The following is a 27,206-nucleotide window of genomic DNA, read 5'->3' as shown; positions in this document are numbered from 1 at the left end:
TAACCATGGTTTTACCACAAATAAAGCCAAAAAACCATGGTTACTATAGGTAAACAATGGTAACCACAAATTAACCATGGTTTTGCTACACTAATCATAGTTTAACCATGGTATTTGTAGTGAAACTGTGGTTATACAAATGGTAATCAATATGTCAAAAAAAAAAAAAAAAACATGGGTACTACAATAAAACCATGGTTAATTTTCGTAAGGGATATTCTGTGTAAAAGTCTGCTGGAGCTAGAGCTTTAGTTCTCTAGTCCCCAAACACGAGGTGAGCAACAAACAGCGTTTGTTAAATAACTGTGTCACTGTGGATGTGTTTGGTTGTTCTTTTCTGTCTGTGGAAATATCTGGCTCCTCTTTCAGACTAGCTGTTTTGTAAAAACAGAACAAATCTCTGGACTATGTTGACAACATTGTTGTCACAGTGTCTGTTTACATCTTGTTGATGTAGCTGCCCTGTATAGGGAAAGACACACAATAGTGCCCAACCTAAAATACAGGTATTTGCAAAATCTTTCACAGGTTTAAACTGTTTATTTTCGAGCTCGGCATCAATAACATACACATTTTCTCATAAACCAATTTGTTAGCCTCATTGGACCTAGAAACCCGTGCCCTTCTTCCTCTCTCTTCCTTCCTTCAATGTCAAATAATAATAACCACAGCGGACAAAAGATGTTATTCTGAGTGTTTGCTGCCACAGTTACCGAAGGCTATAATAAGAAACATCCCTCACCAACACAGTTGGCTGTACTCGGCTGCGCTCGTGTTTTGTCGGAACTCTTCGCCAGCCGGCCGTCTCTAGGAAACCCCCCTCCCCCCATCCTCGCCAGACTCTCTGGGCTTTATGTCTGGCCGCTGTGGAGGTGAACTGCCATGCGCGGTCGCCATGTTATCGCGCTCTCCTCCCCCTTTCTGGGACTCGTCACAGGCTGATATAGCACTAGCACAGGCTACATTACAAGGAGGCAGCTGGTGAATAGGAGCAGAGTGGGAGAGAGACTAACACAGGACTAAAACAAAAGAAAGCACGGGATGGAATAAAGCAGGACAGCGCTGAGTCGCGACTCGCTCGGTTTCTCTCTGTCATCCGACGCCGGCTGAAGGACTTTGTTTCGTTTGATTTTGTGCCCCGGTGACTGCGATACAACAATTGAAAATGCGCCTGGCAGTTTGAACTGTGATGGGGAGAGACTGTGTCGTTGTAAGGTTGGATATATCGATTGCCTCGGCCGTCTGTGTCGACTCCCTCACGTTTAAACTTGTGTGCTGAATGGTTTTGCGAGGATATACGTTTGAAAACAACAGCTGAAGCGGATCCGTGTCAGCTAGCTCGCTAGCGACTGTTAACTAGCATTGGCGTTAGCCTGCTCCTCATGGTGGACATTTAAATTCACCTCAAGTGGAATTATCGTGGCAGTTACTGGAAAGTGTTGGTTTTATGTGGAAATTACTTGAGCGGCTTCAAGTTGCTTCCCAAAAAGAGCTTGTTCTCTTGAGCTGCGTTTATAACTTTGTTGGAGACCATCCTCTAGAAATGAATCACCACGACCGATCCGGGGACTCCGGCAGCGCCCGAAAAATGGTTTACCCCATGAGTTTACCCAAACGGGAGAGCAGCAGCAGCTCGGTAGGTGGTTCATCCACATTGACAACTTCTGGAAGCACCAGCCTTAATAGCAACAACTTGATGCTGGGGGATGATTATTCATCACCGGTGCTGATTCAGTCTCAAACGCCGGCTGCATCCTCGCTCGGGCCCCAGAACCCTCCCCAGAGCCTGAATATCCCCGTGCAGGCCACCCTGTTACCCCAAACTCTGCCCACCACGGTGGCGCAGATGAAGAAGAAGAGTGGCTTTCAGATCACCAGTGTTACTCCCGCTCAGACATCTGTCAGCACCAATAACAGCATTACAGAGGACACTGAGAGCTGTGACGACTTGGACGAGTCCCACACTGAAGACCTGTCGTCCTCTGAGATCATGGATATGTCTCTTTCGCGGGCCAACAATGCGGGGGGACCGGAAAGGAGCTCCTCGGAGGAGACACTGAATAACTTCCATGAGGTGGAGACCCCGGGGGCCATGTCACCCAACCAGCCTCCCATTCTCACCCAAGCACACATGCATGGCTCTATGGTTAACGGGACTGTGCACCATCATCACCATCATCCTGCTTCCTCTGGAAAAGCCCATCCTGCTGGTGGGACGCAGATTGGGATATCTTTGGGTGCCGCGGTCACGCCTGCGGTGACCTCAAGTTCTGCTAGCACAGGCCAGAAAATGCCTTCAAATGTGGTAGGATTGATTGAGAGCGCCTCTGTTGGCACAGCCGCTGTCAAGCCTTTGGCCACTGTTGCCTCAGGAACTGGTATGATCTCTGTGACTTCAGGTGCCACAGTTAGTACTGGTAAACCTATAACAACTAATGTTTCTATGTTAAATTCCGCCTGTGTGCCTGTTGTGGGTGGCAAGAGCACCAATAGTAGCAGTGTAAACTACTCCCCTGCTTTGAATAGTATTAGTAACCAAATTGTAAACTTGACACACATTCCTAGTGGAATAATTGGCATGGGCATCACCGCTGCTACCATGGTTTCCGGTGGTGTTGCTTCAACAGGTGGAGGGCAGGTGGGCCCAGCTGTCATGGGCCAGCACGCAATGCCTGCTCCCTCTGTCCCGCCGATGAACGCTCAGCCTCAGCAGGCCCAAGTGCCTACTCCAGCCTCCACCAGCTCACGTTTCAGAGTGGTCAAATTGGACTCTACCTCTGAGCCTTTTAAGAAGGGTCGGTGGACTTGCACCGAGTTTTACGACAAGGAGGCCCCGAGCACAGCGTCCTCTGAAAACACCCCCAGCACCAGGACAGTGGAAAGCATCCGCCAGTTTGTGCCTGAGAGTGTGGCGTGCCCGGACCGAGAGAGCATCAGCAGCACGGCTAGCCATTATACCGAAAGCCTGGGCAGCGGAGATACGGGCGGCCCCTGTTTGACCTTCCAGCAGCCTGCTGCTCAGAAGCACGACTACTCATCTACTCATAGCGTGTCTCAGATGCAACCCCAAGACTTAGTTCATGCGCATCTTAAGACTAATGTGATTCAGCTGCCGGCAACCATGGGAGGACTGCAGACCACAATCGGACATTCGACTGCAGCTGTGCCCCCTCATATGCCTAAACTGACATACGCCCAGGCAGCACAATCCTCCCCTGCTCAAGCCCTGCCTGTGGTGACCCAGCAGCAGATGGGCTACCCGTCAGCACAGCAGCCGGCTGCACTGGCCCAGGTAGCGCCGGCACACATTAACCCCTTAAGCCAAGGTGGCAGCTTGCTACCTGACTTCCCTCAACCCAAGCAGATCATGAACACTGTGCCACCTGGGTCAACACAAACACTTCCCCACCTGTCTGCCCCCATCCCTCCAGTGGCGGGGAACGGTCAGCTGATTGCAGCTTCACAGCAGCCCGTGGGGACTGTGCCACCCCCTGCTGCTCAACCACTTCCGCAAGGGCTCCTGCAGCCACAACAGACACCCGCCCCACAGATGGTCCAGCTAGTGCAGCCTGCCGGCACCGGTCTCATACAGCAGACCCAGGGGCAGCAGCTTGCCCCTCAACCCTCCATGGAGCAGCAGCAGTCGCAGCTCAGCAGTCAAGGCCGCGGCACCCAGTTCGTCCCGGCCGTGACCTCCTCAAATGTGCCTCCTAACCTTCAGTGCGAGTCCAGTTTGATCCAGAACGGCTCGAAGGAGCCCGGGTCGCAGGTGAGCACCCTGCAGGAGGATGCCCAGCTCCTCTTACAGCACCCGGCTCTGCTCATGCAATCCAAGCCTGCCGGTGCTGAAGTCTCCTCCCAGGTCGGCACCTCCCGTGGTCCTGAGGGAAGCGGTGGAGTCAATGCCTTAACTGCCTCGGCCAGCCTGCTGAAGAGCTTACCTGTGGATGGAGAAGAGGATGGGTAAGTTTCAGAATTTTTTTTCCCAGTGCATTGTCTGTGTACTGTTTCCAATTCATTTGCTTTTGTAACTACAGCTTGAATAGCTTCATTAAAAATTACACATGCAGGCAGTGGGTATGGCTTAATGTAGTGCTATAAACACAAATGGTGCTGTGCGTTAAATATCACAGCAGGCTGGTTAGAGAAGGTGGCCTATAGGCTTCTACAGTATAGCTAGGAGCACTTTCTTCATATAACACAAAACTGCAGACTGCTGGACTGTTACTGTGGTATTATAGACTGAAATGTAAATGCTTTGCTCTGCAAAGCATCCCAGCCTGCTTTTAAAGACCCCATGAAGTCACTCCAGTGTGCAGTGATTTTGTGCTGTTGACAACATTTCCTTTTGAAACAGGAAATTAGGGCAGGAGTTTTTTTTCCCTAGCTGTTGCTTGTGGTATTAATGGAGGGCTTTGTTATTCTAAAGAACATTTCATTGGACAAAAAAGTGAGTGCAGGATGAGTCAACATTATTTTTAGTACATTTAGTAAGAGAACGTTTGGACGTTTTAGATGCGTATATCTGTTAAAAGCAAATTGTCATCATTTAAGGCATACACTAGCATTTAGGTGGCATCTGAGCTAACATTTTATGGACTAAAAGCTGTAAATGTAAGAAAAAAAATTGGAATTTTGCGACTATGTTTAGCTTGCTGCAGGCACTTTTTTTGAATGGTTATCATTTGTAACATGTTTGCTTCTAACTGTAACTCTATTAAGGGCAAAAGAGATCAATGGAGTGTATCTGTTTAAACTCTTAGGTTGTCTCTAATTATTGCAGATACAGCACTGTACTCTTTTAGTAGACGTCAGCTGATTAACATACCTGAAAATATTTTCTCACTCTATTGATAGTCTTTCCAAGTTTTTTTTTTAAAGACCCAGAAACTGTAGCTTCGGTGTAGTCCATTTTTCACCGTTTTCTCACGGCAAGGCCGAGAATGTAAACTAAATGATTGCTTACATACTCCTAATACTGTGACATATGTTTGAATTTGTCTTGCGCTGTTCAGAAGAAACAGGAGTGCATGTTTATGCTGTACAATGTTTGAGTTGTTCATAAATGAAGTTTCCTGTGCTTGACAGAGCTTGTCTAACAGATGTCCCAGGGATGACAGAGTGCTCTGTAATCTGACACTCCTTAATGAAACAGACAGTTTTGTCACAGTGCACACACATCATTGTGGCACTGCTTGTTTCTCTCAGGTGTTAGTCATGATCTTGCTTGGTTATTTGCCTGGCTTTACTATATAACAATGTCACAGACCAGACTGAGACTCTGTTCTGTTCAGATCTATATGTTTTAGACAAAGTAAAATGCAGTCGTTCCAAAACATCAGACCCTTATTTGGATGAATATCACAGTTGTATAACACTTAATGGCCTTGTAAATTGTTGGTCAGCACTTACTGTCAGCTACAGCTAGATAGTCCTCTGTATACCCTCAATATCTGGGCAATATATCTGTATTAGTGATGCAGCTTTCAGTCTTTTGGCGAGATTCAGTGTATATTTTGAAATATGTATTTGCTCTCAAATAGTAGGCTCTTTTCTATTAGAGCATCATCACTTTAACAAACTCAGCCATTTTTTTTTTTGTCCAGGTTGATTCATAATGTTTAATGCTAGAAGTAAAATGCACTCACAAGTTAAATGTCGGGGATGAATTGTGAAAATAATGTAATGAAACTCGATGACCAAATCCAAGCGTGTTAAACTCATCATATTCGCAATGTCACTTTTTGTATCACCAGCAAGTTCATTGTGAATATATCCTGTACAGTCAATGATAGCCAGGAACAAGTTCACGGTTAAACTTAACTTAGCATGTCGATATCTTGAGGCTTTTTTGATGTTTGATTATGTGATTGAAGTAATGTGGAAGACTAAAACTTCTACTGGATTCAGATCTATCTTTCAAGGCTTGTTATACTTGTAATATGTTTTGTTGTGTGTATCATGGCTGTCCTTTTTGACTGGTGTCATTATTTTTGGTGTGATTATGTTTGGGTGAAGGACAGTAGGACTACCTACAGAGCCAGCCATTTCAAATATAACACAGGCTTGCGCTCCTCAGTGAGCAACCAATTTCATTTCAACCTGTTTTATTTCTTTGTTGTGAAAGGCTATCAGCTGGTGCTGTTTTGGTGTAGAGCATGAGGCCACTTATACAGGATGAGATCATTCAGTTTTCTCCCATTTTGCTCTTGCTCAATAGCAGATTAAATCAGCGCAAATTATTTGAATCTGTTTTTTTTGCTGTTCTTAGGTCACAGTGTTGACTAGCAGCCTCGTATAGAAAGATTATCATCTCACATTTGCTTTTTTCAATGTAATCTGCTCTTGGCAGTGATAAAAGCCACACATGAGTCTCAATGAATCACTCATTGTGTAGAGATCAAGTAGATTATCTCTCCAATTAATGACCCTGTGGAATGGGAGAGGAGAGGAAATGCTTTCACTCGGTCAGATCGGGCTAGAGCAGATAACGTGGCAGAACTTAAAGCGGCAGTGCATGTGCTTTCACTGCTCTCCCCGTCTCTATTACAGGGATAAATTGTCGTTATGTACTCATCCTTTTATATGTGTTTTTTTAAATGTATTTATTTTTTTTAAGATATGTTAGCCGTAATGTAAGAGCTGCTCTTTTCATACAGTGTTGATGGTAATGTCAAGCTCCAATAAGGGAAAAAAAAGTACGAGTACGAGTCTTCTGAAGCCATACAGTAATTATATTTGAAGACTGAAATTTTAGACTTTTACCGAAATACTCATGAGAACATGATATTTGCCCTCAGTGACGCCACACCTTGGGATGAGCTGCACATTACACATCAATGGCTAGTTTTTAAGTTGAACAAAAATGACATTTTTAGGGACCTATGAAATCCTTTTTTCCCCCAAATTTGTTTTCAGTTTGAATTTTTTGGATTCTGTTTTAAATGTTTCAGCGTGCGTATATGATGATTTAAAAAAAAAATTAAATTAAACCTGCTCATGAAGAGACTCTCAGAGCAGTGTAGGCTTGTCTTGCAAGTTAGTAATCTAATTTATTTCTTTACGACTGGTCATAAATTAAAAAATTTGGTTAGATAAAGACGTAGATTGATTTAAGTTGAATCCAAAAAGAAAAAACTAGACTGATTACACTTTGGCTAACTGCTAGTTGCTAAGACTAGTTCTTAAGACACTGTCTTAACATAGAGGCTTATGCAGTTTATGCAGCTGGCCCCTGAAGATGAAATTTAGTGAGACAGCAGATGCTGAAAACACCATGAACATTGCACTTAAGTTAAGTCATGACGTATTGTCAAGTATGGTGACCCATACTCGAAATGGTGCTCTGCATTTAACCCATCCAAGTGCACACACACAGCAGTGAGTAGTACTTCAGTATGTGTGTAGTAGACAAAACCACACCATTCACACAGAGACATGTCACATGTCTTCAATATGCTTCAATATTGTGATTTGATTAAATGGACACCCCTACTTATTACTAATTCACTGAACATTTTCAAAATTATGTGAATTTATTTTAGGGCTGTGCAATTAATCGAAATTTAGTTTTGATTTCGGCCTCCAACAATCATGAAAATACAATAATCGAGATGAAACGATTATTGCGCCCCATTCCAGCGGTGCGCTTTCGCTATTTTTGTCATAATCGAGCAGCCCTAATTTATTTTGTAAATTAAGTTACGACTGGATTACACATTTCTGTCTGGGTTTTCCGCATTATGGAAATCATAGGGCCCTAATAAAGATTTAAATTCTGACTGCCATTGTATGGCTTCCTGAAAACTTGAAATATAGAGCATAAGCTGTATGGACCATGTTTATAAGCGCTTTTATTTATTTTTATTGAACAAGATAACTGCTCAGACATTTTGGCCAGCATCTCTTTTTGTTTTTCACGGATGGGTAACACTAATACGGGTTGGAATGACATGAGAGGGTGAGCAAATGATAAAATGACAAACTTTCCCTTTAATGTGGTTTTTAGCTGCATCATTATCAAACATCAGAAGGGTCATTCTGCATCTGTAATCCAAGACGAGATCCTGTACTTTGAAGTCTTTTTTAGACCAGAGAAGGCTCTTTGTAAGCACGTCTCTCTTTTAGGATGATGTCATTTGGATTAGAACCTGTCCTTCCAAACCTGAGAGCAGAGAGCACAGCAAAGTACTTTAGGGACTGAAAGCTAATAGGGGCAGAGACCTCATGAGCTCAGCTGAACTGGTTTCTCAGACACATTCACAACAGGCATTTGCGCTGGTCTCAACTCTTTTCAGGTTTGAAATCTGCAGCCTTTCATATTCTTTCCCAGACATGACAACATATGATCCTCGAACGCTTTGCTACTTCCTGCATCTCCTAATTGGCATTGTTGTGTTTTTTTCTTCTGGTAAATCTCTAATCTGAAGACACACTAGGCTGATATTGTCTATTAAAGTTAACACTGTAGTTATGAAAAGTACAAGATCACATCTGGTGGAACTGTTGTCTAATGTTTCTTTAACCATGTTCTGCTCTGTTCATTTGTCCAGACAGTCTCTCATCTGGACAGCTGCTATGCAACACGTGTAACAAATGTAAACATTTAATCATTTTGAAGCCTCTACACACAGCGTACAGGGAAGTGCCAGGGCGCAGCAACACGTTTTATTACTTATAAAGCATATTTGCCTAGTGGGTATTTTCATCTGGCCCATTTAGCCAGCCCTATTTAAGTGCTCTCAGAACAGCAGAACGGGGACCAAGCAAAACAACATCATGGCTGATGCATTGTCATGTTTTAGCAGACAATTAACATTCTCTTTTGATCTGCTGGGTATAATGATTGCGGTGCATGGCCCCTTTAATTTTATTTTCATTGGTTTAATAATATTTGTTCAGCAGCGAGAGGAATTATTAGTTTGCATTCACAGATCACTGGGGGACGGATATTGTTTTATTCTTTTCGTCAGTAGATCTTTTTTATTTTTTTAAATGCATGAGGTATTTGCATAACCAAGCCTCTGCCTTTTCATTGTGTCAATGTTTGTTTGCTCTTTTATCATCCGAAATTATTTGGAAATAAACGGAATTAGTGTAAAAAAAAAAAAAAAAGAAGAGCTTATGCTTTTATTGCACAGATGTTGTATTATCTATTTTTACAAACTCCAGTCTTCTCATTTTCTGACACGTAATGATAAAGATGCATGCTTTTTACTTAAAGGTCAATCCTGTGCCGTCTGATTAATATGCCTACAGAGAAATCCAGATAGCTGCTCTGAAATTAAACCGCTCCCCAGCCCAAGTCGTTATTCATGCCTGAGCTACAGTCTGTAGAAAGTTTGATCCCTTCCTATTTTGGCTTTCTAAGAGCAGTCGGCACGTGAGTCAGCAGAGTTGGAAAGCTGCCTCTCGCTGTGGTTTCAGACCGGGCAGGAAATCTCGCGTGCAACCTTGAGCATGTGCCCATGCCGCGCTCTTGCTCTGTTAAACATGTACAATGAGATTTCCTCTTCTTGTATCACCAGGCTGGACGGAGTGAAATGAGGTCACTGTGGAAAACATGGCGGCCACTGCACAACACATTTAATTGGACAGCTTCTAATTTAAATAGGATTTATTCTTCTAAGGTAAAATGCAGAATTGTCTTTTCAGCTGACATTTATTTGATTGCCTTTTAGTGCTTAACACAAACTTTTACAGACTGTATTAATAGCCTGTCAGGTGAACGATTGATGATCTTTGACAGTGGGAAATTTTTCCCATCCAGCACCTTGCTCGATCCCTGAGGGATTGCTCCATCTGTGTGGAGTGTCTTATCTCCACTTCCTCCCCATCCCTGCCACAAACACCATGTGTGCCACGGATTATCTGCTAGTCAAGTTCTCACCTCTGCACAATTCTAAACTCCTAATACTGGATAACTAGCAAACAGCTTGGGCTTGTGCGCAAATTAATCGCTGCTGCAATCCACAGCCACCTGAGTCTAGATCATCCATCATTTGAGCGCCATATGATTTTCGCGATAGGGCAAATGTGGACTGAATCGTGGAATCCAGTCATAAAATGGAATTTACAGTATATCCCTCAATGTAAATTGATTTTTGAAGTTTAGAGACATCGACTAGGGTCCGTGCATTTTAAAAAGCAAAAAGACGGCTATTTAAATATAAAGTCTGTGTCTTTGTGTAAGTAAGCAGCATGTGTGATGCTTGTGGTGCTGTCAGCATCTGCAGTCTCACTATATGAGGATATAAACTTCATCTCCAGAGCTGCTCTGAGAGTCACTTCACCAGTATTTCATAATTTCTTTTTGATAAAACTGTTGAAGATGCAGAGTGAATCTTTAGCATCAAATAAAAATTTGGTTTAACTTGCAATTGTGGCAAAGATATTACTAATGCTCAGTAGAATGTTCTTCTTAAAATAATAATTATTCATATAATTTATAATAAAATGAAAACTTTATTTGTAAGGATTGTCAAACTTTTTCTTCCATGTTTTCATTTTAACAGTAAACCTCTGTTGTGCAGCAACAAATGTAAAAAAAAAAGTAACAATTATTTATTTTTTTTTCATTTGATTTACATTTTAAAAGATTGTTTTATGCCTTCATTTGATTACCGTAGTTTTTTGGTAATATATTTGTTTTAAAATCATAAATGAAATGCAATCCACAAAAATGGTTTTTGTTAAACTTAATAAATTGTTAAATTGTAGAAATTTCCTCATTTTAATTAATAGGATACTTTTTCGATTTACTGAAATGATTTAATCATTAAAATGGAATTTAGGGAAAATAAAATGGATTTCTTAGTGCTCTGATATGTGCGCGCAAACCTTGTTGCAGTCTCTATTTAACGCAGTCCCATCCAATGGTAAAGTATGCTTTGGTTACGATGGGGTTTATCGTCGTTCTCCCAACACTTTGTCCAAAGTAATCCCTCTCTCTTATGCGAGGAGGCTGAATGAGTGCCGGGCTCTGTATTTAGCATACAGCGTGCCGCTGTGTGCCATTAGCACTGAGTCATTGTTTCAGCCACACTGCCAGTGTCGCCTGGCCGCCGGCCATCTCGCTCTTTCTGTGCAGACCCCCGCATGCTAGCCCATCCCTGTCCTTTGCGCCGGTCTGCCTGCTCGTCTGAGCTGCCACCGAGCTGCTATAGCAACCGGCAGCCCTAAAACCCCTAGCATAGCCCTTCCAGAGCCAATTGTGTCTTCATCACTCTCGCACTGGCTCTGGAGAAGCTGCTCTCATTCAGCAGGGGCTGCGAGTTCCCGTTTTAAAAACAACGCCATGCTTCTTTGTGCTGGAAATTGGAATCAAAGGACTTTAGAATTATTGTTTGCTTAGTTGTTTGAGGATTAGCCACAGAATACATGCAAATTTATGCCTAGCCTTGGTTCGGCGTCTGGCAGAATGGCAGTGCAGTGCTCTGTCATGGTGGTTTTCAAGGAAGCATGAATAAAGAACAGATCCCTACAGAGGATTCTGGGTTGCTTTCTCATCCGGGGCACTTTTGGGCTATGTCGGTTCCAGGACTGAATCATTAATAACATTTTGCCTTGTACAATACTTATACATAATTATATTTATTACTTGGACAACAGATACGCAATGAAATTTGGGCCGTCAGATTTAACAGTTCAATGTCAATAAATCATTGTATGTGTGTGTGTATGTATATATGTATATATAATTTTATTCACTTTTTTTTAAAGGGCCTTGAAAATGAAGATTCCAAAAGAGTTCATTTAAGAAACAAAATCTAAAATCATATTCAGATATCTTTAATACGTTTTGAGTTACAGACATGCAAACTTTGCAAAAAGAATATTTATGGTATGTTTTATGCAGTTGTTTTGATATAGGGAAACAAGATACGTTTCTAGTTTAAACATTATTTGTTCTTCAGATCATCTTCTTTAAAAGAAAAAAAAGAATCCACTTAATGCAAAGTGCCCACATTTGGTTTTTAACCACTGAGAATGTGTACAATTTACTCCTGGAGCCATATAGAGATTTCAGTATCTATCTCTGGAACTGAACCATATAGGGCCTTAAAAATGAAGATGCCAAAGGGAAAGTTTAAGACCCAAAGTCTAAAAGGACATCAAGATATCTTTAAAACCTTTTTGAGTTACAGTAAGGGGGCCATATGTGCCCTTTATATGGGACACGTCGTGGCCAGGATTTTTATATTGCCTAAAACATCCAAAGTAGTTTGACCAATAACATGCAGGTATTGTACATAATCGACCAATCGTGGCACTTGAGAAGGTGGGAACAATCAAAGCGAATGTGTTTGTTCATTCGTTCGACTTGAAGCTGCACACCGATCATTGTATGACACCAAAGTACCGCGAGAGCGATTTGAAAGCATAAGGAGCTGTCTGCTCTGCTCTCTATAGCTCTTGTGAAATAATGTCATACAACGATCGATCTGCAGAGTGCAAACAGCCAAACCTGGATATTTTAGGCACTATAGAAATCCTGACAAGGGTGCGTCCCGTAAAAATGGCCCATATGGTCATGGTCACAGTTACAGGCATGCAAACTTTGGAGAAAAAACATTTTTGAATGGTCACCACTGGTGTATAATGCAAAAAGATTGCTGAAGTCAACAGATTTTACGGTAACACTTTACAATGAGGTTCATTAGTTAACTACATTAGTTAATGTGATCGAACAATGAACAATATTTCTACAGCATTTATTAATCTTAATGTTAATTTCAGCATTTACTAATGCATTATTAAAATCACAAGTTGTGTTAACATTAGTTAATGCACTGTGAACTAACATGAATAAACAATGAACAACTGTATTTTTATTAACACAGATTAATAAAGAGTGTAATAAATGTAATGTTTATTAATACATTGACTAATGTTAACAAATGACACTTTATTGTAAAGTGTTGCCGATTTTACTAATAGAGCTACCAATCTGTGTAAAAATAATATAATGATACTGCCATCTTTCTGAAGTCATTTTTAACCCCGTTTATCTGGTTTCAAATCCCCCCCCCCACATCTACAAAATAGTGGATTACTCAGTAAAAATAACATCTGTGAAATGTAATATTGGCTTTGATCACTATAGATGGTTATCCATGTTCAGAATAAATATTGACAATCAAATATTTGAGCCGGGGACCTCTGGTCGAGTTAACACCGGATTGTCAAATCAGTGCCAATTTGCATTTACTGCCTTTTTTAGATTTATTTCATTTAGTAGATTTCCTTTTTTTTTTTTTTTTTTTTTAAAGAAAAAAACAAAACGTAGGTCTTGGATCTTACTGTTCATTTGGATGACACAAATATGAAAATGTAAATTTTCACAGTATTTCCTGTAAAAGGCAGTTTTTCAGGAGCTGTTTTTGTTGTGGTCTTAATATTTGTTAAAATATGTATTTCATACTTGAGGTTGTATATTTATAAAAAGTGCAAATGACTTTGCTTTGACTATCTGGATTTTATTTATAGATCTATTACAATGACCAATTTGATGCATGTAGTAATAGTAATTTACTGACTTTAACACATCAGTGCATTAACTGTTACGCTTTGTCACATAACCTGAACTGCAGGAAGCTATTGACAAAACTGATAAAAATGGTATTGTACCTTGGTGCCTTTTATAGTTTTATATTTAGATGTATTTATTTTTGCGCACTGATGACTGCACAAATCTAGTATGTTTTGTCTCTCTGTCTTATGCATGGTGCAATTATCCCAAGAGTTAGCAGTGTTGACATTCGTACTGTGCGGGGTGAATCGATGGGCAGTGCCACTGTTTGAAACCGTAACCATGAGCTTGTGTTCTCTCACACAGCCTCCTGCTACACTGTCCCACAGGTCCTGTGGCCATCTGTATTTGCAGTACTCGTCTCAAACAGGGACTTTCCAGGAACGGCCCCTTTTACAAATCAGGCCCTGTCCTTGTTTTCTAGTGGGCTAGTGGGAAGCTGTGCTTTATGTCATGTAGTCTGGGCTTTTTTGGATGCCTTATAATCCTATTCTAGGTGCAAGATAAACAGCAATGGTTCAAAAACAGAACAGAGTAGGACTTATTCCAGACGACTGGGAGTTTGTACCCACTGTCCTCCATGTGATGCATATGCAAACATAATGTGGTTGTGGCAGAGCTGTGGTTAGCCTCCTCGTAGCATCCTCAGCAGGCCTGACTTTCCTGTTGGATTGTGGCCAGGAAATAAAAGAATAAGTGTAACAAAGTGGCATATATGACAGCAAAGCTAAAATCTGGACTAAGAGAGGTGACTTTAAAGAGTAAATAGTCAGAATTGTAGAGGGATCTCAGATTATCTTTCCAGTATCACTGATAAAGAATAAATGATATACATTATGAAGTGTCAGATCAGATCTCATTCCTGGCCGCAGATGACTGGGGTTTCTGCTGTGGCTTGTTTTGAATGCGCAGTGCCAGAAGCTCCCTGACTGTGCTGGGTTTGGCTCTCGTAAATTAGAGCCATGTCCCCTCAGGCAACCCACCCACATGCATCAAGAATCCTGCCTTTTCACTTACTGCAAACCTGAAACACTGTACACAGAGCCTTTATTAGACCAGGCGCAAACATTACAAACTTCTGAAGGAGTCTTGTATAGCATTCAGACCGTGTCTACGGCAGACTTCAGGCTGTCTGCACTGGAGCTGTCTGTCACCTCAGAGTGCTAACTAACAACAGACCAGTCAGCTAGACTTGAGGAACATCGAAATTAAAACTAGATTTTTACATGTTTTGGTGGTTGCTGGGGTGTTATGGATGGTTACTTGGAGTCAAGTCAATAGAGTTGAACCCCAAGTCTTTTTAATTTATTTTTTTTTTAATTTAAGATATTACTTGACTCTACAATGTTTATTTGTTTAATTTATTTAGTTTTTTTTTTAATGAAGTTACTTTTTTGTATTTCTATTGTTGTTTAATTTTTTTTCTCTTTTTTTAAATTTAAATTATAAAAACCTGTATTTAATTAATAATTTTGATTAAAAGTTTATATTTTATTTATATACATTATATTATAATATTATTTATAGGGATGTATCTGTATCGGGCCCGATACTGAGCTCCTGTACTCGTACTCGTTAAAATGCCTCGATACCACACAGCATGTGATAAGTGCCATATTCAGACAAAGAAACACCGACAGCAGAATGGAGTTAGATTAAGGATTAGAGACTAAGGATGTCTACGAAGTATATGCATGCAATGAATATAATGTTAAACATTCAGTATTAACGCCTGTATAGCTAATGTGCGCGAGCTGATAAGCAAAGCACGCTGAGAGGATTGAGCATGCGGCAGTGCAGATGCGCGAGCTTGTCGAATGACTATCTCTTTCTCACAGTCATCACTGGAAAATTTGTACTTCGGTCGGATATGTCAAAAACAAGTAAAACAATGCACAAGTTACTGAACAGTAAGTTACTCACTTAGCACGCACCGCATCATTTGGATTAAGACTAAATCGTAAATATAAGACAGTTTATAGGGGCATTCACTATAAACATCATTTTCAACCCATGACTTTCTGGCGAAAGTGATACTAGCAGCCTGTGTGAAATGCGTGAGGCTATACTGTACTTGTCCCTCTCATTTTGCACCAGTACAAATACGTGCGCGCGTTTTGCTTGCTTCGTGAGAGTTTCTGCATTATGAGTGGCTTTGGAATATAAATCGCAGCACGTTTCAGATGGAAAATAAATACGCTACTTCTATCTATGAAAATATCAGAGTTAGGAGATTTATAATGAGTGGTTCCCTGCATTATTACAGCAAAACGTGTGATTACGGTACTAAGCCGCTGCAATGGAGCAGCTGTAATGCTATTAAATTAAAGATGATGGACCATAGAGCAAAAAAATGAACAGTGAAAGTAACCACTTGTAAATTACATTTTAATGGGCACAATTAAGTGTGAAAATAACCAAAGGATATACAGTCATATACAGTGGGTGCAGGACACTATAGTTCATTTATATAAGTGAGGATAGCAAAATTAAGTAAACTGTGACATTATACCCAAAAACTCTTCATATAGTGGTCTACCAGTAAAACTGATACAAATTTGGGACCAAAAATTATTCAGACCGAATCTGGGAAAAAATGTAAGCTCAGGTTTGCATGAACCTGGTTGACAGCATGCCCAGGAGACTACAGGCTGTCGTTAAGGCTAAGGGTTGCCTGACAAAGTATTGATAGTTGTTTAAATATTGTCATACTAACAGCTGTCTGAATAATTTTTGGCTTATTTGTAATCCATTACATACCTTTCTATCAAAGTTATCTGATATTATTAAGCTGAATTTGTTCTGACACAGTTTAACCCTGGGTTCTTGTCATATTTTATTGCCATTTTCTAAACTATAGTGAATAAACTGTGAGAGTGTATATATAGCGAATATAATGTGATAAATGTTGAAGGTGTCTGAATAAACTTTGGTTTGACCTGTATTTATTTGATAAATTAACCAGCTAACATTATACATACTCTCTTGCTTTCTGTACCCAATATTTAAAAAATGTACAAATACAATGAAAATATCAGTACCGGTATTCTGTATCGGCAAGTACCAAAAATAAAAGTATCGGTATTGGGCAAGTACTGTAAAAAGTGGTATCGGTGCATCCCTAATTATTTATATACATTTTATTTTGTATATATTTTATTACATTTATTTTAATTCTGTGCATTTCTATTTAATTATTTATATTCATACATTTATTTTTCTCCTTTTTATTTCCATATTTCTGTTTAAAGCACTTTTTTTTTCTTATTTGTGTTTCTGTATATATTTTCTGTGTATTTTAGTTATTAAATACAAATAAGAAATTAAAGCAGCAAGATTTTTATTTTCTTTTTAATCAATTCATAAACATTTGTTTTATAAATTATGTAAATATAAATGGAGTATAAACTTTATATACATTATATTTATATACATTTTATTTTGTTTTATTATTATATTTACTTTTTAATTTCTATGCATTTTATATATTTTTCTCCTTTATTTCCGTTTCCATTTTTATTTATTTTATTTTTAGATTTAATATTTTTTATATATATTTCTGTTTAGTTATTAAATATTTTCTTGCTTTTAATTTCTTATTTGAATTTCTTTAATTTAAACATTTTATAATTTTTCTATAAATATTAATAAAATTTAAACTTGTATACATTATTCTATTAAATATATTTTTGCATATATTTTATTTATTATATATTTGTTTTTTTTATGCATTTGTTTAGTTATTTAACCAATAAAGTATTGATTTATTATTAATGTATTTCATTTATTGAAGGAGAGTGTTACATTTTTTTTTCCAGGCCAAAAATTTAAAATGCTGACTAATTTAGAATGCTGAGATGATTTCTCATCTGATGTAGAATCAGTTGCTTTATTGTTGATGGGTGTTTAGTAGTGTGTGGTACCACACAGGTGGAGCTGATACAGAGATTACTCCTCTTTATATTGGAATCTGTCATCATGGGCTTTTTGGTGTTGACTGTTGGCTTCTGAAGCTCTTAATGGCTGAGGTTGTCATCTAGGCTGTGGTGAAGCTGATGCTTTGAATTACTGGTTAAATTGCAGAGAGTATTTTAAGCCGTCAGTGTTGAAATGGGCTCAGTGAGTGGATGTGTACAGGCGTATCAGGTAGGCTGTGTGTAAATCGCAGTGAATGGGAGTGTGTTGGCAGTGAATGGCATCCTTTCAAAATGTGCTCTGCTGTGTCAAACTGTGCATAGATCTTGTTAAAGATTGGCTGCATCTCACTCAGAATGAGGCTCAATCCAGAAAGAATGGATCTAGTCATTCTGGTCTCGTCTTAACAGTGTGATCCAGCACTGCTTTTGAGTTGAAACCAAGCCTAGATCTAGTCCAGCAGCTGGTTATGAATGTCTGAATACTTTGGTTTATGCTTTTGCTAATGTGCTCTCTGACATAAATTGGGTTTTGAGTTGATTTGTTTACCAGCCGCCCACACTCACAAGAGTGTGCAGCTTTCTCAGGGGAGCATGAACGCAAAGAAGGCAAGGATCCAGTGACAGCCATGCAGTATTGATGGAGAACTTTCCTTTAGGCCCTCACACAGGCCTTTCATTCACCGAGTAATGTGAGAGTGTGTGTGAATAAGAGAGAGTGAGCTGAACGCGTACACACGTGATGTGGTCTGCTCTCACATTTCCCTCACTTGTGTTTCCTCACTCTGTGTGCTACTTGTGACATACACACAATCACAATGGACAGAACTGTCCAGTACTTCCCTTTACCATTAAATAAGCTCATTTTAATGTGCCTTTACATAAAAACATCAGTTCCTTCCTCATCGGCCCATCAGATGTGATTTAAGCTCACAGTCTTGCAAGTCAGCATGAAGGTGCTGCTGGATGTTTTAATGACTGTGTAGATAGCTTTTGGCCCCACTGTCTGATCGACCCCTGTGGCTGTTGTGATGAATCACCATGTCCTCAGCTGTCATGGTCCGTGAGGAGTCATTTATTTAATGCTTTACTGCACTTGGCAGTTATATAGGTTTTCATCTACGTTTCTATTCTGGCACTATTTTTAGCAGTTGAAACCTATGCAACATGCTGTTAGAGAGGGGTGCTCAAATGTCCAGTGAAGTATAATATTACAATATAATAATAAATAGGTAAATCCTTAAATTTATGTTTTTAAAATTTTTTTTTATTAAAAAATGTAATCAGCAATTAACTTAAAATAAACTTTAAAGAGTAAAACCCATTTATTTCTGCATTGACTTAAATGGGGCCCTATGAAATCCATTTTCTTTTTTTTCCAAATTCAGTTTTTTTATTTTTTTTGCACATCGCTAGGCTGTATTGAAAATGTTGTACACATGACAAAAGAAATTGTAAAAGTGAGCAGAACATTGAATTTTGGTTGTAATATAAAGACCGTATTGTTGAAGAGGGTACATCCTAAATCACATGTGAATTTAAAATATTTACAAACAGCTGTTTATGCTGAATCCAATGTTAGGATATGTTGATACTGAATAAATTGTTGGCCAACTAAACAATTGAAAAATGGACCGTTCTAAGGATAGGTTGAACTCTGTTGAGTTCATTTTTTTTTTTTTTTTTTGCCCAAAATTTATGTCTGGTGTGAATAAGGCTTTAAATAGAAAGTTTCTGTGGGTTAAATGTGTCCTGGTCTGCCTCCTGTGCCTTTTGCCTCAATAGAGAGCATACGGTTGAGACTGAGACACACACACACACACACACACACACACACACAGACACAGACTGTGGCTCCTGGACAGACAGTATTGCATAAGAGTGCTAATGAGGACTAGATGTGACAGTCGGGCTCTTTCAGGCCACGGCGAGGGCCAGGTCAAGCGACTCGTACTGTGAATAGATTTTTGTATGCTTCACATCATGCTATGTGTTTGAGTTTGAACAATTCATTTTCTGTTTGATTCTTTGTTGCCTTTTTTTGTATTAATAAAAATATTATATTTATAAATGCATTATTTTAAATATGTAACAATACATTAATTATAATTTATAATATTTTTATATTTAGTTTTGGTATTAATACTTAAGCTGATTTATTAGGTCATGTGCATATTGAGTTCATTAGCAGAGCTAGATGATTTCTTGAATTAAAGTTAACAGAATTATTTAGAAATCTCCAGCAAAATAATTGCTCACCAACCTGGGGTCCGTTCTTCATTGATTGCAATTTCACTTTTTTAACGTTAGTTAGTGTGTAATGTTGCTTTTTGAGCATAAGCAATATCTGCAAAGTTACGACGCTGAAAGTTCAATGCAAACGGAGATATTGTCTTTTAAAATTCTGGCAGTTTAATGCCTACAAAAATGACTGGAAAGGGACTACAAGAAGTTACTTCCCGGGTCCGATACGTCACGGACCCAGATAAACCCCGCCTCCGGTAACACGCAACAAAGGGGGGCGAGGCCATGCTGAGCTGCTTTAGAGAAGAGGAAGAGAAAACTAGGGGTGCACGTAAAAATTTATTCATATATGAATCGCGATTCTGTCTTCTAACGATTCTAATGGATTCACAAGTTTCAAAATCATATGTTTTAGAGCAGCGGTTCTTAATACTGTTACTCGCGTCACTCTGCACATACTCTGCATCTCTCTCTCTCTCTCTCTCTCTCTCATTCAGATCGTCAGATAAGCTCCAACAAACTGTTCCAATTATACACTTATTTTCACATAGCTATGAGAAGCGGTTGCCGTGCTGTATTAAAGCTTAAATCAGGATAAAACCGTATATTAAAAGCTAACAGAAGCAGTAGCACTTACAGATAACAGCGTATCTAAAAGTATGAACCAAAAAAAAAAAAACACGTACCGTTAAAAGCTGTGCTTGCACAGGTTCTGCATGATCCTCTTCACTAATATCCTCTGCGTCTCAATCGGGCTCAAATTGATAAGCAGTATAGACGATGCCATTGTTTACAGTACAACTGGAGCACATGCCGCTGAGCTGAGGGGCGGGACGTTTAGTTGTGCAGTAGAGGCGGTTTAGCGAATCACAATGCACTGGACCAGCTAACCAATCAGAGCCCATCATGTATTTCTGAGGGAGGGGCTTCATAAAACCAGGACATAATCGGGGCATTTATTAGAGAAGGGACAGAGAGGTGTGGAATAAAGGTCAATTATGTGAAAAATTATGCGTTTTTCAAAAAGCTAAGCATGAACACGTGTTTGACTGCACCCCATAAACACAATCAAGCCTAGAAAAAAAAAGTCAACCACCCCTTTCAATTGTCTAAGATTACAGCGCGTTCTCATGTTCCCCGATAAGGCCAGATGTATCGATTACTCAAAACCACGATCAGCAATGCAGCGATTGGCTGGCGGCAAGATGGCAACGTAATGACATCATATAATTAAAAAAAGACACCTGACGAAAAACAAAACCACATAAATGATACAATAGATAAATGAAATGTGCACTGTTTTTATTTTTTGCATAATTTCCTATTATTTATTCATGATTTCTAGTATTTGTACAGGCTTTACCTTGTTTTTTTTTTATTTCAATGTTGTAATTAGCAGTTCATTTAATTGTATCTTTGAAACAGATGTTACGTGACAGCATTAAAGTTTCTTAAGGGTCAAGATCAAGATGTCTGCATCTCCTGAGCTCCATCAAGCCACTCCCATAATATCTGTCATCACTCAAATTAATGCATGGCTCACATTAACTGTATAGCATGTGTAAGACTCCAATACAATTATAAAGTAATTATTTTCTCATGAATAAATCTTTCAATGAGTAAAACTGGCTGTATTATAGACTACACAACATTGTTATTTTCAAATTATTATTATTTTAAATTATTTTCCCTGGATCAGTAGAGTACTCTTGTAATAAAGTAGCTGTAGCTGGGACAGATTTTAAGTATCAATTCCACCTAAAAAGATGCAATCCAATCCTGTTTACATGAAATAAACCTGCTCCTGAGCAGGCTTAAGCTGACGGACCTGTTGCTATGACAGCAACTCCGGGATCAGCTTCGAAGAACCAACCAATCCAAAATCATGCCAAATCATCAACAGTCAAATCCAGCTGAGTTGGCGACGTACAAAGAACAGGCCCCAGGAGACATTTTAAAGGAATAATTCACCCTAAAATTGCCATTGTCATGATTTATTCACCCCCATGTTGTTGCAAACCTGTAAGGCCATTTGTTGAACACAAAAGAAACTTTAAGCTGTTTTGTCAATACAGTAATAGTCAATGGGATCCAAATGTTTGAAGCTCCAAAAGCTTTACTCATGAGGATGTACAAGTGACAGTTTTCATTTTGGATGAGCTTTCCCTTTAAATGTGGTTGAGCTATGCTGTTGCTCTCACTAGTTACTCAACAAACGGCATAGTTTTCTTATGACAGTGACTGACTCTATACTTTCATTGCTGAGGTCATGAAACGAGTTTTATCAAAGCGTTGTGTGTCACACTATGACGGCATCAAGGTCACGTTCACATGAACTTCACCTATCATTAAAAATGAAGCATTGGGATTAAAGGCATTCCTGTATGTCTGACTGGATATCTTCTGCTTTTGGGATCGGTTCTGCACCCAAACACAAATGAAGGAGCTCTATTTGTTTTGGGCTGGTTGTTTCACATTACCTGACGTGAACTCTCACAGAGCTGCCACTCCCGCGTTTTATGTAAGAGTTGAGGCATTATTGGGAATGGTGGACACAATGATTTTGGCCTTTGATAAATGAGGGTTTTGGCAGGAGGAGTCAGTGTTGTCACAATCTGTGGATGTGGCAGCAGCACTGAGCTGAATGAGTGTGAGTTAGTGCTTGTTTACATTGCCCTCTAATGGCCGTTTTCTGATATTAGCGCAACTAAGCAGGCCTGTATTGCATGTAACTCCAAATCTGGTATGGTGTTAAGTCTTTAGTAGTCAAATGTGTTTCCAGCTGTGGTGGGTACAGATCTTTAGCATTTGCATTTCTGGGAGCAGGACAACACCCTTCATACTGTAACCTTTACAGGGAATTGAAGCGTGTGTGTGATTTGTTTGCTCATGTTCAGAGCTAGATATGGATTATGGCTGTGGTTTTTGCTGTATCATCCAAAAGAAGCATTCAAAGTGCTCAGACAGGGTGTCATGGCGCCATCTAGTGATCATTTCTAAAACAAAACAAATTTAACCATACAGTAATAACAAAATGGTATTGGTAAGAGGACAAAAAAAAGTTGTTAATAAAATAATGCTAAATGCTTCATAAAGAGGGAGTCTGCTAGGCTGGCTGATTTAAAAGCGTTTAAGTTTTTCAGAACTGTTTACAGTTTTGCAAAGGCGATGTGAAGAATATTTTGAATTTGATGGTCAAATCGTTGATGATAAGATTATCTTTTCAGTTTACAAAAGATTGCAAATGCTCATCTAAACATCTGAAGTCATGATGGCTGCTTTAGGACTTTAGTTGGTCTAATTTTTTGTTTTTAGTCTTAAACTTTTATAGTACTTTGTTAACTTTGCTTTCTATGTCAAATAGTTTAGAGGCTAGTCAGTTTAATCCAACTGAGAAAAGCACAAAATCCTTTTGGCTTCACCTTTCAAATGTTTTTCTGATTTAGTTTTTTTGATGGTTTCAGTACTGCTGCTTTAAATTAATTTTAAATAATTTTTTTAAAGACCTGGGACCGTATTCACACAAGTAGCTCATAACTTGCAGATTTAGGAGAAAATCTTAAAAATAATGGGCGTGTTTTTAGGACTCTTAGGAATTTTTGCTCTAAGGGTATTTCACAAAGCATTTTAGCGTTAAAACTAGCTCCTAAATTTGTGAAACGTTAGGAGTAGTGAAGAGGAGTCCTAAGTTACTAAGACCAAGCTATAAACTATCCTAAAGTGTCTGTTGCTAGCAATCTGCCTCGGAATGTAAACACACATTTCCCATGCATCTTATTTATTTTTGGAGGTTATCCCAACTCCAGATTCTCCTTTGAATATATCCTTGTTTTCATTAACCAGTTGGGCAAGAAGTAACTGCTGTTTTTGCATCCAGTCTGGTATTCTTTTATGTTTGCATATCTTATTATCAGCCATGATTATTCTACTCTGTTAATTAAAAGGCTGTTTATATGCATATCTGCTAATTGATTGAGAAGCACACATGTAAGAGGCTGATAATTAGCATATTGGTCTGACTATAAGACGACCCCCCCCTTTTTCAAGATGTACCTTTTGGAAAGACTTTTCGAAAACCAAATCTTGTTTTATTAAGAACTTTTTTTTTTTTCTTAAATTTTCATATTGCATATTTTTCCTATTTTAATTTGTTTTGAAAGTATGGTAAATACTGGTACAATGTACCAACAATCACATCTAAAAATAAACACTTTTTAATATGCCCTAAAAATAACAGGTTGCCCATCTGAATTATATAAGTTAGGCTATTCATCTCATAGTAGCCTACCAACATTTCATTAACCGTAGAAGTGAAATCTTATTATAGTATTCAAATCTAGGTACTGTCTTACGTTTTAAAATCACTTAAAGAGGAAGTGTGGTCCCATCAGGCTAACATGAGTCACGACTCAAACCGCTGTAAGCTTTTATTTATTTATTTTTTTCCTGTTTTCACTCTCGACACACAGTACTATTTGGCGCCACCTATTGTTGTGGGTGTATTATTGATATGTCAAAGTCTAGACCTTGAATATAAGACGACCGTGTTTTTTCATATGTATTTCCATGGAAAAATAAAACATTGTCTTATATTCAGGACAATACGGTAGCTGAACGTGTACTTGTTTAATTAGTGACACTTGGGGCGTGTTCACACTCGGCGTCTTTTTTGACAAGAAAAAGTTGACGAGCGCTTTTTTAGTAAAATAAAAAGCTGGCAGCGTTTTGGTTACAAATAGCAGCCGAGGACGTATTTTGTTGTTATAACAACAGCTGCAACAGTAGCCTAGTGCTGTGCTGCAGAAATGTTGAGAGTAAAAGGTTGGCTCTTGCGTTGTCTTTTGAAGTTAATGGGGGGGGTTACGTCAGTTCACAACGATGTTTGTGGGTGCGCGACAACATACAGGGAAGGAAACGGTGTGGTGCTTACAAAAATTTAGTCCAGGAGCTCCGATTGGATGATGCATGGTTTGCGGAATATTTTAGACTAGATAGAGTTTTGTGCTCATGTCATACAACTCCTTCTGCTCCGAAACTAGTATGATCTATCTACCGGCTATCATCATCTTTTTTCTTGTTGTTTTTGTTATGGAAACGACTCGCCACTCGCTTGTCATTGGTCAGGTGTCAAGAAGGTGCTTGACACAGGCCGTGTTTTTTTTTTCAGAAAAGTTAAACTTTTTTCGACTTGAAAAGACGCTCTGAGCTGCAGAAAAAGGCACCGGCGGTGGCGGTAGCGTTTTAAGAAAACGCTCATGACTTTTTTGAAAACCGTTTACTCCATAGGATTATAATGTAAAACAGACGCTGGCAGCTTCAAAAAAGTGAACATAGCCTGTATGATTTTGAGAGCCGTCTTTACACACTGAGGACAATTGAGGGACTCAAACACAACTATTAAAGAAGGTTCAAACATTCACTGATGATCCAGAAGGAAACACGTTGCATTAAGAGCCGGGGGGTGAAAACTTTTGAACAGGATGAAGATGTCCAAACTTTTCTTTTGTTGAAGTGTGTGTGTATATATATATATATATATATATATATATATATATATATATATATATATATATATATATATATATATATATATATATATATATATATATATATATATATATATATATATATATATAATTTTTTTTTTTTCTGTGTTGTACTGCCCTGCGTAAGCAACAGAAGATACTTGCATGTTTCCTGGAAGACAAATTAAGTACAATTTACCTTGATCTTCAAATTCAAAAAGTTTTCACCCCTCAGCTCTTAATTTTCTTTTTTGGTCTTGTGGACTATATGTAAACATCTTTTATGTAAAATATCTTACTCCGAACAGTACTAAATAAAAAAATAACATGCATTTTGTATGATCTCCTCTTATTTTGTTAAAATTATTCACATTTTTACAGATTCTGCAAGAGGTTCCCAAACTTTCGCATTGCACTGTATACATTTTAATCATTTAGCAGATGCTTTTTATCCAGAGCGACTAAAATGAAGGTAATAGAAACAATCAAAATCTATATGTAAGTGTTGTGACAAGTCCCGGTTAGTCTTAAGCAAGTTTTTATTTTATTATTTTATTTTTTTCTTAATGCATCGTGTTTCCATCTGGAGCATCAGTGAGTGTTTGAACCTTTTTTTAATAGTTGTGTTTGAGTCCCTCAATTGTCCTCAGTGTGAAAAGATGGATCTCAAAATTATACAGTCACTGCTGGAAAGGGTTCAGATATGCAGAAGATGCTGGAAAACTGAAGAATCTGCAGGACATGGAGGATTTTTCTGAAGAACAGTGATCAGTTTAACTGTTCAGAACAAACAAGGGACTCATGAACAACCATCACAAAACAAAAACAAAAAAAACAGGCGTAGATCATCCAGGTAACCCCACACAGTATTAAGAACCAAGGGTTCCCAAACTTTTGAAGGGTTATTTTAATAATTTCAGCCTCTTTTTTTTTTTTTTTTTGGGTCTTATGGACTATATGTAAACATCTTTTATGTAAAATATCTTACTCAGAACAGTACTAAATAAAAAATAACATTTTGTATGATCTCCTCTTATTTTGTTAAAGTTATTCACATTTTTACAGATTCTGCAAGGGGTTCCCAAACTTTCGCATTGCACTGTATACATTTACATTTAATCATTTAGCAGACGCTTTTTATCCAGAGCTACTAAAATGAAGGTAATAGAAACAATCAAAATCTATAAAGTCTAAGGCAGTACACAGCAAGTTTTTTTATAAAATAAACAACAAAGTAGATAGAAAAGAAACAGAATAGATAGAGCTAGTGTTAGAGGGTCAAGTTATTTTTTTATTTTTTTTAATGGTAATTAAAAAGAAAACCAGTAGATAGTATAGAAAAAGAAAGGAGAAAGCTAGTGTTAGAGGGCCAGGTTTAGTTTAAAAAAAAGAAAACAAGTAGATAGAATAGAGCTCAATTGTGTATAAACATGTATAAATATATTCATATGTATGTGTATATATACCCAAACCATTTTAATTATTCATGTGTACACATGTATGAATAATATATAAAATATTTAAATATACTATTCTAATGGTGTACAGTTCAAAATATTATATGGTATTATGATATATTATGGGTATTATGTGGCTGTTGCCACAAATGTACACTAGAGGGCAAACGTGACCTTCCAAACCAGTGTAATACCTAACACTCTAGCTGTGCACAAGCCTTTGAGGTCATGTGTTTAAAAATGTCTCTGCTGCACTGGCTAAATTAATCAGACTGTACAGAGTCTTTGTAGGTAACCTGTATACTTCTATAGGAGTTTATGACTGAATCCCTCATTTATAGAGAAATGTTCAGCATACAGCTGCATATGAAAGCATGGGTAATTCACACAACAGCAGTCATCCAGCTTTTGTAAAGCAATTTGAATGGGCAAGCTTACAGCAGTCATGGGTCTTAGCAGGCCTATTGAGTCAGATTGATGTATATATCAGGTGAGACTGAGGCTTAACAGAAAACTACTTTTTGTTGTCTCTTTT

The 27,206-nt window shown here is 38.5% G+C and overlaps 1 protein-coding gene across 1 annotated transcript in view; it reads left to right on the top strand.

The window, feature by feature from the left end:
• Window positions 1–854: 854 nt before the first annotated feature.
• Window positions 855–27,206, top strand: part of tsc22d1 (TSC22 domain family, member 1) — a 45,983-nt gene continuing 19,631 nt past the window's right edge. The window contains exon 1 of the mRNA XM_058786356.1: window positions 855–3,963. Coding sequence (XP_058642339.1) covers window positions 1,448–3,963 — 2,516 coding nt within the window. The 5' untranslated portion in view covers window positions 855–1,447. The remainder of the gene's footprint in view (window positions 3,964–27,206) is intronic.

The sequence above is a fragment of the Onychostoma macrolepis genome, chromosome 09 (assembly GCF_012432095.1).
Source record: "Onychostoma macrolepis isolate SWU-2019 chromosome 09, ASM1243209v1, whole genome shotgun sequence".
Classification (NCBI taxonomy): Eukaryota; Metazoa; Chordata; class Actinopteri; order Cypriniformes; family Cyprinidae; genus Onychostoma; species Onychostoma macrolepis.
This window is presented reverse-complemented; position numbering and strand designations above follow the sequence as displayed.